The following is a 12,537-nucleotide window of genomic DNA, read 5'->3' as shown; positions in this document are numbered from 1 at the left end:
ATATTGGGAAGAGCAAGACATAGGTGCTGTTTCTTAAGTTTTTCTCTTAAAATTCTGCCACATAGATTTTTTCTTATGAGAAGGAAGTATATTTTTTTGTTAAGCAACCACATGGCAAAATCTTAAGAGAAGAACCTAAAGAACAGCACCTAAAATACTGTACCTAAGTTTTGTCTTACAAAGAAAATGAATAGAAGTATCACAGCCTACAAAACATTCCAATACAACAAAATTTTAAACCAGATCAAATCATTCATTAATGCTATTGCCGTAGCATAAACTACAAAGTGCTTTGGGGTTAATAAACCCTGCATTAGTACCTGATTAAAGCATGAAAGAGAAGCTTAGAGGAATTAAGTAATGTTATCCGACCAAAGATTGATGCTTCTTTCCAAGAAAGGAGTTTAATATAAGAACAATCTGTCATATGAGAAATTTCCACCTAAAGAATGGGCTCATTAGGGTTATTAACATATAGACCACTACTAACACTGTTTAATATTTGGACAAAGTTTAGCTATAAAATTAGTTGTAATCTTAGGCTACAAACTTACTTAATATCTTTTTATTGGATGTGAATTTTGACAAATCCACTATTGGATTACATCTTCTTCTTACATCCTCCATACTTGCAAAATTTCAAGAAAATTAAAGATCAATAGCTATGTCATCAATAAATTTTTTAAATTACAAGTTTTTGTAATTTAAAATTATGCACAAAATATAAGTTTATAGATCATATAGTAAATGATATCCTATTAATACAAAATTCAACATGTGTATTAAGAGCGTAAAGAACATACAATTCAACGGTTAGATTTTCAAAATATGTTGTAGTATTTATCTTATTGAATGAGTTTGTAACTAAACTTTGTCCTTAATATTTATTCAAGATGAGGATATCAAAAATTCAAAATTATTCAAATGTATAAGCGTGCTTCTAATGGATAAAAAGAAACAGCGAAGTGCATTGATCTTATGCAAGTTGAAGGTTAGTGTAATGGTAGTACAAACTACAAAGCCTCTGTTGTTGAAGAATGGAAGCTAATTAGGTAAGACAGAAGACTTGAGAGAGAGTAATTAAGGAAAAAAAAGAACTTTCTTTCTGGCTGAATAACATAATTAAAATAAAAGCAAGTAGTCTTTAAAAAAGGCAAATAAAAACTATCAACAAAACAACCAAAGAAATGACGGCAGGGAATTCCAGCTAGTAGCATACAAAGGAATGGCATTTTACCAATATCGTCATGCATGCACTTGAAAACTTCTGAAGCATCACAGTTCTTTTTGGTTAACAACAAACACCTGAAAGCCAGAACAAGAAGATCATAAGTGAAGGTTCAAAACTATTCCTAAATCCAAATCTAAATTTGTAAGCTTAATTTCCTTTCTTTCCCTACCTTTTTTCAGCTACCAAACAAACTTTAATTTAACCAAGAAAGAAAATTATTTCATACGAAGCATTTTTATTATCAAATAAATTACGAAGAAGAAATTCTTTTAAAAATATCTCCAACCCAAAACACCAAAAGGAAAGAAAGGAACCTAAACTGGAGCTGAAATCTTGCAAGGGATGGAGAAAAAAGGAAAGAAAAAGAGATGATTCACCTGTTGTGTTGAGCCAAAGTACCAAGAACCACAGAGAATCCCCTTTTATCATCTGCTTCCCTCTTTCACACTCTAATCTCAAAACCCATAAACAAATACTGAGCAGGTAGAAATCCACCTGCTTTTTGCTCCTATCATTTCAATCATCCTTTGCCCTCAGCGACTCACTGTCCTTGCCTTCTCTCTCTCTCTCTCTCTCTCTCTCTCTTAAGTCTCAACGCATCCCCTGCTTGACATGTCTATACAGTCAAGACCAACACAACAAACTTACCGCCAGTTTTTTAGGCTTTCTAAGGCTGTTTTATTACACCACAAACAAAGGCCCAAACTAGACCAAAAAAAAAAGCATAACTAGAAAAAAAAAAAATATATATATATATATATATATGTGTGTGTGTGTGTACAGAAAGTCAATAGCACTGAAAATTTACATAGACAATTGTTTTTCCTGGGCTGAATGAGTTATTTACTCCATTTAGGTTACAACTGAGACATTATATAGCACTTACATCCATTCAAACAAACCCGTAAAGCTGTACATTGAGGTCTATATACAAATAAGCCAAAGGCAAACGACCACGTCAATTAACATCAATCACTCACACATGAATCATTCTTCTTTTTTCCTTGCTTTACCCTCTTTTCTATTTTCTGAGATAGAGTAAATTTGTGGTTTGGTAAGAGTACTTGCAGCACACAAATGAGAATTACTATAGTTCACAATCGAATGCTGCACATTACTGCAGTATTAAAATCTAAAGGGTGAGGGAACGGTGACTTTGTAATGAGAGTTCTCCAGGTCTTCTTCTTGGGATGGTAGATCTGGATGTAAAGTGTTCCAGCCCTCTTATGATGTTGCTTCCTTCGGGTTTCTTGTGGATCAAATGCATTCAATAGGGTCAATACATGCAATTCCCCATCCAATACAACAAAACCAAATGCTGAGTTATGAGGAGTTTTTTTTGGAACATGCGACTCCTCCTGCCAACGGTTTGAAGCCATGTCATATCTGTAATGCAGCAAAGATAAAAAGCAAATGAGTGTTCCCAAGTAGATCAAAGATGACTTTTGTTAATCATGTGGAACTAACAAAAAAGTGAAAACCATAAATGCAGGGTTCTAAACTGATCATTAACATATTAAAGGGAACAGCAATAGTTAAGGCTACCATATGCCAGTCAAGTCTTCACAGTTTTGCTTTTGTTGGAGGATTACTAGCAAGTCCACAAAATCAGGTAAAGGCAAAGGCAAAGGAATAGAAGTGAGCACACCGAATGAACATGCATGGATTTGGATGTACATGGCTTATGATTTAAGAAATTGTATATTAATTACATATATAATGCTACCTTCAGCAAAATTAATCAAATAATGTAGTATAAAGTCCCATAAAATTGTGCCTCTTCTTTTCTTAGGTTATTACAAGCAAAGATTCCATTGCCATTGCATAATTTTGATTTTATTAATCAGTCAGATGCAAGACCCTAATTGATACAGTTAAAAAACTATCTTAGGCACAATGTGCCTCTTCTTTTCTTAGGTTATCACAAGCAAGATTCCATTGCCATTGCATAATTTTGATTTTATTAATCAGTCAGATGCAAGACCCTAATTGATACAGTTAAAAAACTATCTTAGGCACAATAGGCCTTATAGGTATGGAGCACAACGAAAAAGCCCGTGTTAAGAAAAGTGCATTTACACAGAACTCTTTCGAAGTCTCTCCTAACCTAGTTTTATACCGTATGGAGCACACCGTCGTGTATAGTATGGCAGTGGAATGGCGAAAAGGCTTTATAGAGGACACCACCGCTCGTCCTAAGCACCAACCACACCCAATGTCCGCAGCAAGGAAACAGAAAGGATCTACCGCAGTAGTCCTTCCCCCACCCAGTTAAGGGCCACATGAATCCTATAGCTTCTTTGGACAACTATTGCCGTCTTGTCTTCAAGTGCGATACAAGGAGATGACCACATACTGTGATTATGCTTCCTGTAAGAACATCCCTTTAGTTTCTTAAAGAGTGTCACTTGAAGGCTCAATTGTCACTTATGACATTAGGAAGTGAAGGGACTCATCCATATGAGGCCCAAACTACCGTTTCTATCCTTATGCTTCATTCACCTAAAGGTAGTGAAAGCAGGTAGTGAACAAGGAATGTAACCAGGGGGTCCCCGGGGGATGTGCCCCCGGGAAGGTGGGAACTACGCTAAGATAAAGAAATGAGTTAAAGGTAGATGTCAACGCTTAACTCCTGTAAATAGGCTTTCAAGGGAGTGAAGTGACTCATCAATATGAGGCACGAACGCTCTCACATGGACAAGCGACAGAAAGCAAGCCAGTATAGAGTTAAGAGCTTCACTCCTTAACCAAACTATCAGTAAACTAAGGAGCTCAACCGCTCTCAATCCCCCTGAGGGGGACTTAGGGGGGGTAACCTATGTTTTAAAAACCGGGTTAAACCGGAAATTTTGAAAAAAAAAGGTTCGGTTCCCGGTTCAGTTTTTAAAACCATGGGGGTAACAATCCATACTATGAGTTATGAGCTAGTAGTACATTATGAGTTATGAGCTAGTAGTACTAGTCTAACAATAGCTGTAATAGGAATACCAATGATAGGAATAGCTATAGGGCTTTAATGGAACTCACTTTAAGGAATACTACTACTATGGAGCTTCTTGTATTAACTACCCCTTTATGGTAAGGTAACTCAGAAATGACATTTATCTCTTTGGCAACTCATAAAGCTTGGATTCCTATATTCAAGAGAAACTAAGTTCATGGCATCAGGATGTCAATTTAACATTAGATTTAAATTAAAGCCACTTTAAAACTTTAATAGCAACTTAAGTAACAGTTATGAGAATAGTTCACTTTCTACCATCCAGAGAGTGGGATAGTGAGTGAGAACAAGCACATGTACTCGTGCACATGCACGAGAGAGAGAGAGAGAGAGAGAGAGAGAGAGAGAGAGCTATTGTTTTGCATTTTTATGTAGATACTTGATGGAGGACCATGACACCAACCATTGAAGACATATAAAAAGCATCCTAAGACTTTTAATTAGTTTTAAGTGTTAGGGGTATTTTAGTAATTTTATGTTTTCTGGAATGGGCTGTGCTATTAGTCCATTGGGTTTTATTTAAGTTTAGTTATTTAATTTGGGTTTAGTATTAAAGCCCAAGGGTCCAAGTCCAAATCTTATTAGGTTTAGTCTTCTATTTAAAGAGTTGTGTTTTCTATTGAGGTAGAGACTAATAATATTTTCAGACTCTAGAGCTATAAGCATGTTACAGTTTGTGTGATGCAGACTACTCCTAGGGGTGATGCCAAGAAACCCCAGGAGTGATTCTTAGGAATTTATCTTTTATTTACTATTCCTGGTTACTATTCACAGCACTGTTCACAGCAACCAAAATCTTGATTTCACCTTTGTTTCATTCCTAAAGCCCTGTTAAACCCTGTTCCCCTTGTCCTACATCAATACTCCTCTCTAAAACAAAATGATTCAATTCTCACAAACTTCAAAAGTTGTTTGCATTTTCAACACAAATCTTGATTATCACCATTTTAAAATAAAATAAAAATTTTTCAAAAATAAATAAATAAACAGAAGAAACAATAGTAGATTAATGCTAAACAAAAGCACCTTTACAACTCCAAATTTCAAATTCTTTTTGCTTCTTCCATATTTTTACAAAACCATAGGTAGTAATGATAACCTCATCACCACATGTACCTTAGTGTACAGTACAAGTATGTGATGAATGTGAATATATGGTTAAGAGCATATAATATAAGCCACCATCCAATTTCCCAATATTTTACATAAATTTAACATGCTCACTCGCAAGCCCAAAGATTCTGGCACATATAAGAGAAAAGGAACAGATAAGGATTTATGGCAATCTGTTCCAATACATCAGTTTCTATCAACAATTCGAAGATCCAATCCAGTATCAAAATGATGGCAGAAGCGAGGAGGGGGTAAAGAAAAAAGGTACACCCAAAATAGTCCATTTCACTATGTTATGTAAAGAAATTGGTCTTCTGAGAAATTATTCAAAAATGTGCTCTGTGCGTTCTCAATTACGTGGACTGGAGTATTTATTTAATTAAAATATATTTTCATTTGAACTCAAATAATCAATATATTTTAGGTGGGAGTGAATGATATAGACCAGAAAAAGAGGGGAATGAAATCATTAGAACAGTAGCTCTCCCTAACCAGTCTCCTCATCCTTGGAACACCCCAGAGTCCAGACTCCAGAGGGACTTCAAGACGCAAAGCATGAACTCCTCCAACCAGAGAAGCATTCCAGCAGCAGAAACTCTCTAATTAAATCCATATAAATCATACTTCACCTTTCTACACTCTTCACTCACACATATTTAAAAGCTAATTCAAGCAAAAGGAAATAATCGCTAACAAGCTAGTATATGTATGTATATCAAACTGTGTTCACACCAGAACACAGTTTACAAACACTAAAACTCAGCAACACAAAAGTGAAAAATCAATATAATTACCACACATATTTAAGCAAACGCGCCACAGCCAAATTTACAAATGAGAAACAAAAACAGGAAATGTAATTGAAAGACTTAACTATAAATAAAAACTGTATTGGAAAAAGAACCTGAAAATATGGTTGCCGTCGAGCATAAAGACCCCGGGATGACCCGATCTCTCGTGATCCTCGACAACCACAATCTTGCCAACCCTGACTTTCTCCCCTTGTTCCCACATATCCCCAACCTCTCTCCAGTTCCCACACCCAGTGCTGTTGTTGAGCTGCATGACCACAGCGTCCCTGCAATACTCATCCACGGGGAACACCCCACCTATCGTCCTCTCCTCCCCGTACCCTCCCATCACCCAAAACCCGCTCTTTTCTTCTTTCTCCACAAAGAACCCCGCGCACCCGGCTCGCATACTAGGCAAACGCTCCAATTCCACCCACTCGTTCTTCCCGATATCGTATCGCTCCACCGAATTCATTCTAGTCCCAGCCGCACTGAATACCGTGTGGCGGGACCCGCCTCCGGCCACCAAGATGTGGTTGTTGGATCCAGCAGCGCAGGCGAAACTCCCCCGCGCGTGTATCATAGGGGCGAGGGATTCCCAAGAATGGGTGGTGAAATCGAAGCGGAAGGTGGAGGAGGAAGGGGAAGGGCGATCGATGGGGAAGGATCGGGTGTCGAAGAGGGACCCACCGAGGACGTAGAGGTGGGCTCCAATGGAGAGGGAGGTGAAGTTGCAAAGGCCGTAGGTGTGGGGGTTTGGGGGTGTGGTTGGAAGTGGGGCCCAGGCCAGGTTGTCCCTGTCGAAGAGGAAAGGGGACTCCAGTGATGGGTCTTGAGGGAAGATGCAGAGGAGGTGGGACTGGGAACAAAGTTCTCGGAGTCGAAGTCGGCGGAGGGTTTTCGATGAGAGGAAGAGGCGCCACGATTTGCAGGTGGCCTTCAGCCGCGCCTGGTGGGAGTAAGGGATCAACGACAGGATCAGCGCCGCCACATCCTTTGGGAGGCCAGGAATTAGGGTTAAGCTTTCAACGATTTCGACTTCTTCAACTACTGAAGAAGAAGCAGAAGAAAATGGAGGAGGTTCTGGTTCAGTCATTTCATTTCAACAACAGAACAAAACAACGCTAGTGTGTTAACACGATGAATCTGGATTTTAGCTTAACTATTCTATTTATTTATTCGTTTCCACTTTCTCAACGCCTTTTCATGTGGAGACTTGAGGAATAAGCTCTATGGTTGTTTTGGAGCTTAAATAAGCAAGAAGGAAAATTTTAGAAAGAAAATGGGAAGGAAAATTTTTGAATGTATTTGGTTAGATGGAGAGGAAGGAAAATAAATGGTGGAGTTTTAAGGCTCCGTTTGGGAGTTTATAAGAGAATGGAATGGAATGGAATGGAATGAGATGGTCATAAGGGAATGGAATGGATAGGAATGGTAACGGGTCGGGTTCGGGCCAGGTTTTTGCATACCCGGACCCGACCCATGGGCCAAGACCCACGACTCGGACTGGCCCGATTATTAATTGGTTTTTTTTTTTTTTGGGGCCCAGACTCGCCCCGTCGGGCCCCGTTTAGCCGCTTGGGCCCAAATCTGGCCCAACCAATTTTTATTATTGTTTTAAATCAAATGATTGGGAAATTACATTCCCGAGTTCATCATCTTCTGCCAGTCGTCTTTTCTTGCTTCTAGAAGACATTGCATCTTGTGATGACACTCGAGAACGTGCAACATTAATTTCTGGTGACCTCTGATCATCTTCCACTTCAAAGTTTTCCAAAGAAACTTCATTTTGAGATATCAAATTATCAATCTCATCAATAGTGGTCGATGCAACATACCTAGCATGTTTCTCCTTTGCAGTTTCAGCATGATCACCTTTTGCTCTATCTTTAGCCCAAAGTTGTGCCATCTTAGAGTAGTTAGGTATAGGTGTTGTCATCCACTTCTTGGCTGCAGGTTTAGACTGTTACAAACCAAGACAAATGGTTAAACAACAGATATAATTATGTAACACAAAATTAAACTCACAAAAAATGGTAATTTACCGCTATGAGTGGCTCCCAAACTTCTGGTTCAGCTGTCCACATATTTAAAGAATCATTCCATCCAAAACCACTCAATCCATCTTTAAATATGTCATAGCATTCATGAAAATTCTTCTTCAGTGTTTTTTGTCGATTTTTCACCTTATCCTTGTTAATCTCCATGTCAAATTTTTCAACCAACTCTTTCACTATATCATCATATGCCTTAGAGGTAAAAGTTCCATTAATTCTACCACCTATGATCACCTGATGTAAAAAAGCATCCACTAAAGCATCATCCATAACACTACTCCATTGTACTTCTTTGCTTGGATCTCCACCATTCTTCTTTGATATCTTACCCATGCTATAATTAATAGGACAAAAAATACATATAAAATATAGTGTAAATATTAATATTAATTATCAAAAGATAGAGAGCAATATCAAAATGCAAACAAAGAGAAATTTGCATAACATTAGGTCTAAGTAATTGAAATATAGCATAGTCTTAAACGACATGACAACAATAAACCCAAAAGCTATCACATTTGGACATAGTTTTGCCACATGGCTGATGCTATAGAATCTCTTATAATATCTTCTTGCCTAGCATCCTCATCATCTTCTCTTGGAGTAGGGGCCACACGTTCACGATGAGAATGCAAAACCTCTTCATCAACTTCAGCAATTAGACTTTCATCAGGATCGACACCCATTAAATAATTATGAAGTATGCAACATGCTAAAATGATTTCATTTTGAATGTCAACACAATAATTAGGCTCTGTAGTACTTGCTATGATAGGAAATCTCTTTTTAAGTACACCAAATGCTCTTTCAATAGCAGTGCGCAATGATTCATGTCGCAAATTAAACAATTCTTTAGCATTTTCAGGGGGACGAACAGAGTACTCTTTCAAATGATAACGCACTCCCCTATAAGGTGCAATCAAACGACTTCTATTCATGTATCCCGCTTCAACAAGATAATATTTACCTAATAAACAATAACAACCATTAATTATATATTACAAATTTTTTAATTATAAAGAATACACTCTAATACGTATTTGAATTAAATTTACCTTGTGGGATTTTCAAGTTATCGTTTCTAGTTAAAGCACTCTTTATTATTCTTGAATCTGACGCAATTCCTTCCCAACCTGGTAATACGTATGTGAATTTTAAATCAAATGAGCATGCTGCTAACACATTTTGTGTTGTGTAACCCTTCCTACCCCGATATCTTGGTGCATCCTCATTAGACACTTTGACACGAACATGTGTTCCATCAAGTGCCCCAATACAATCCTGAGATTCAACATTATCTCTCAAAACATTTACCTTAAAATATATTTGTACTAAACTACTATCAAATATTAATTATATGCATGATATATTTACCTTAAAATATGGGTTGAACCTACTACTTTGTAGTATTTCAAGTGGCACTTGGGTTCCATCAGGTTGTCAAAGGAATTGATCCTCTAACATAATTATTGACCTTAGCACGTTATGAAAATGGCGACTAATGGTCTCACTAGAACGACAAAAAAATAAGGACATTGTACGAGTCGTCTAATTATGTGCTAGCATGTGAAGAAACTTGCCAACTTGCTCTTCTACCGTGGCACGCTATGTGTCTTGAAGATCACTATCTCTCCGCAAAATGTCACACAAACCTTGAAAAGCTTATGGACCCATGCGTATTACATCATAGCATTTTTTACTATTCCTAAGTCGAGACATTAGTTCATCACGAACTTTTTGTCTTTCTATGGTTGATTGTGTAGGGATGTGGGGAACACGTCTTCTTTTTAGTCGTTGCCTTTGATGGATAATGTAACACAAATAACGGCATGCAGCATGAACCAAGGCTAGTTTCCGCAAAAAGTCTGAAAAAATTATGGTCTTAAGTACCTCATCATTCAAATCCATCTAAGTAAAAAAATAGTTATGTTATTAGTCCAACTTAGAAAATTATGGGCACATCATAAGCAGATATACACACATGCATAAATACATTTACATCTTTATTATTTAGTATTGTATCTCAACATTGATAAATAAATACCTAACATTGATAAATAAATATATAAAATATAACATAAATACGGTAATCCTTTAATTTCTTTTTCTTTTTTTTTTTTAAGAATGTGATAATCGTAAAACCACCTATTTACAAAACCATATCCTAGTAGACCATGGTTTTAGACAAAACCACTAAATCCTTATTTGTAATAGTTGCTTGTGTGCCTAGCATTTTAGCAAGTCAATTGTAAGAGAATAATAGTAAAATAACCCTACTCAAAAAAAATAGTAAAATAACCATGGCAATTGTAAGGCAATTTCGTTATTAACCATCCCTAGCCATAATTAACCTCTATTAAGCATTGTTACATATATAGTGTCTACAAAAGTATGGTATAAGGCTATATGGTCAAAAAAATCTTATAGATTTTAGATAAATATTGGCTCAAAATGAAAGGGGTTGCTTTAAAAGGGCCCTTTTCAATTTTAAATATGAGTGTGAGTTTTTGTAGTTCATGTTATGCTTTGTTTTGAAACCGGTAGAACTTGTTTAATTAGCAGAGAGTGAGTGAGAGAGAGAGATACTCTATTAATGGAAGTTTGGTAGTATAATTATTTACTACATGCCACCACACGTCAAATTATGGAAGTATTCAATAGTGCTTTATATTAGAAGGCATCCATGCTTGCTTCTGGAAGGTTATGGTCACATGCTTTAATAAGCTGCATGTGCCTCTGTCTGCAAGGAAAGTACTAAATTACTATTATTTTAATTAACATACTTTTCATTTTACTTTCTTTTCATTTTAAAATTTTTTTATTCTTGTTTTTTTCTTAACCGCACACTTGTCTGATGTCTAAACTTGTACACTAACTTTTGTAGATATTTCCTCTTAACCATACACGTGGTGAAGCCTTGGAGATATTATTAGCATTGGATGGTTGAATTAAAACTGGAAGTTCAACACACCACTTGCTTAACAGAGGAAGCAGAGATCGTAAATAACGGAGGAAGCAGAGAGGAAACAAAGTAAAAAACAAATCAGTTGAGTTCTCCGGCAGTTCTCACTTTCAAATTTATAGTAGTTCTACAGCATTTTTCTAGCAATTCTCACTTTCAAATTTCTAAATACAAGTTCAAATCTTAGTTGTACAGGTAACTCTAACAGCAATTTTTGTTTCTTTTCACTTTCAAGATTTTTAGGTGTATAGAATGCTAGTTTGTTTTGGTTTTTAGGTGTACAAAAACACTATACACACACACACATATATATATATATATATATATATATTTTGGGTTAAAAGGGATATATATTATAAAACAACTAACTATTTACAAACACGCTCATCAGCCTACAAAAGGACAAATCATTCATATCCGAATACAATACAGGGAGAAATTCAACAGAGGGAGGCTGATCAAACAAAAACACTACATATCACTCTCATATCAAACAGTTCATAAAAATTAAAAAAAAAAAAAAAAAAGCCTAGCAAACAACGGACAAGAAAAAGAAAAAGATACACATACTTGGTTTGAGCAATAACCGAAAATTGTAGCAGACAAAAGAAAAAGCAAGACCAATGGCAGCAGCTTCACTCTACAGAGAACGGACAATAGAATGATAGCTATATTTTTTTACGGCTGAATGAGAAAAAAAGGGCTGATATTGAAGGGGTATTTTAGGGATTTTAACAAAAATTTCATTAAACCTAAATCCATTCCCTCTCATTCCTTCCAATTTTGAGGGGAACAAAAATTTGAGATTTTGAGGGAAAAGGGAGGAATGAGCATTCCCTCCTAACCATTCCATTCCCTCCCACTTAAACTCCCAAACAAGGGAATGGACATTCCATTCCCTCCGTTAAAACTCCCAAACAAGAGGAGGGAAGAATAGTCTAAAAATATTCCTTTTAATCCATTCCATTCCCTCCTCCCAAACGGAGCCTAAGGCTCCGCTTGGGAGTTTATAAGAGAATGGAATGGAATGAAATGAAATGGTCATAAGGGAATGGAATGGATAGGAATGGTAACGGGTCGGGTTCGGGCCGGGTTTTTGCATACCCAGACCCGACCCGTGGGCCAAGGCCCACGACTCGGACCGGCCCGATTATTAATTGGTTTTTTTTTTTTGGGGCCCAGACTCGCCCCGTCGGGCCCCGTTTAGCCGCTTGGGCCCAAATCTGGCCCAACCAATTTTTATTATTGTTTTAAACCCATTAAGATTTTTTGCCAGATTCAAGTCCATTCAGGGCATTATTTGGACAGCCAATTCAAGCCCATTAAGATTTTTGGCATTTTTTGTATTAAGATTTTTGGCATTTGGGCCACGTTATATGGCA

General features: G+C 36.9%; 2 protein-coding genes across 2 annotated transcripts; both read right to left on the bottom strand.

Moving 5' to 3' along the window:
* Window positions 1–2,022: 2,022 nt before the first annotated feature.
* LOC126708698 (F-box/kelch-repeat protein OR23) lies at window positions 2,023–7,422 on the bottom strand. Its single transcript, XM_050408565.1, has 2 exons — window positions 6,250–7,422; window positions 2,023–2,617 (listed from the first exon to the last, which is right to left on the bottom strand). The coding sequence occupies exons 1-2, from the start codon at window positions 7,230–7,232 to the stop codon at window positions 2,326–2,328; spliced, it is 1,275 nt and encodes a 424-aa protein (XP_050264522.1). The 5' UTR covers window positions 7,233–7,422; the 3' UTR covers window positions 2,023–2,325.
* Window positions 7,423–7,745: 323 nt separating this feature from the next.
* On the bottom strand, window positions 7,746–8,294 carry LOC126710115 (uncharacterized). The gene is made up of 2 exons (XM_050410490.1): window positions 8,182–8,294; window positions 7,746–8,099 (listed from the first exon to the last, which is right to left on the bottom strand). The coding sequence occupies exons 1-2, from the start codon at window positions 8,221–8,223 to the stop codon at window positions 7,746–7,748; spliced, it is 396 nt and encodes a 131-aa protein (XP_050266447.1). The 5' UTR covers window positions 8,224–8,294.
* Between the last annotated feature and the right edge of the window lie 4,243 nt (window positions 8,295–12,537).

Source organism: Quercus robur, chromosome 12 (genome assembly GCF_932294415.1).
Source record: "Quercus robur chromosome 12, dhQueRobu3.1, whole genome shotgun sequence".
NCBI classification, from domain to species: domain Eukaryota; kingdom Viridiplantae; phylum Streptophyta; class Magnoliopsida; order Fagales; family Fagaceae; genus Quercus; species Quercus robur.
Note: the sequence above shows the minus strand (reverse complement) of the source record. Positions and strands in the feature narration are given on the sequence as shown.

Excerpts from the sequence above, each read along its gene's own strand:
- LOC126710115 (XM_050410490.1), bottom strand. The coding sequence starts at position 8,223 with ATGTGGACAGCTGAACCAGAAGTTTGGGAGCCACTCATAGCG. Across the intron at positions 8,100-8,181 it reads TTTGGGAGCCACTCATAGCG|TCTAAACCTGCAGCCAAGAA; the intron begins GTAAATTACCAT and ends GGTTTGTAACAG.
- LOC126708698 (XM_050408565.1), bottom strand. The coding sequence starts at position 7,232 with ATGACTGAACCAGAACCTCCTCCATTTTCTTCTGCTTCTTCTTCAGTA. Across the intron at positions 2,618-6,249 it reads GACGGCAACCATATTTTCAG|ATATGACATGGCTTCAAACC; the intron begins GTTCTTTTTCCA and ends GCTGCATTACAG.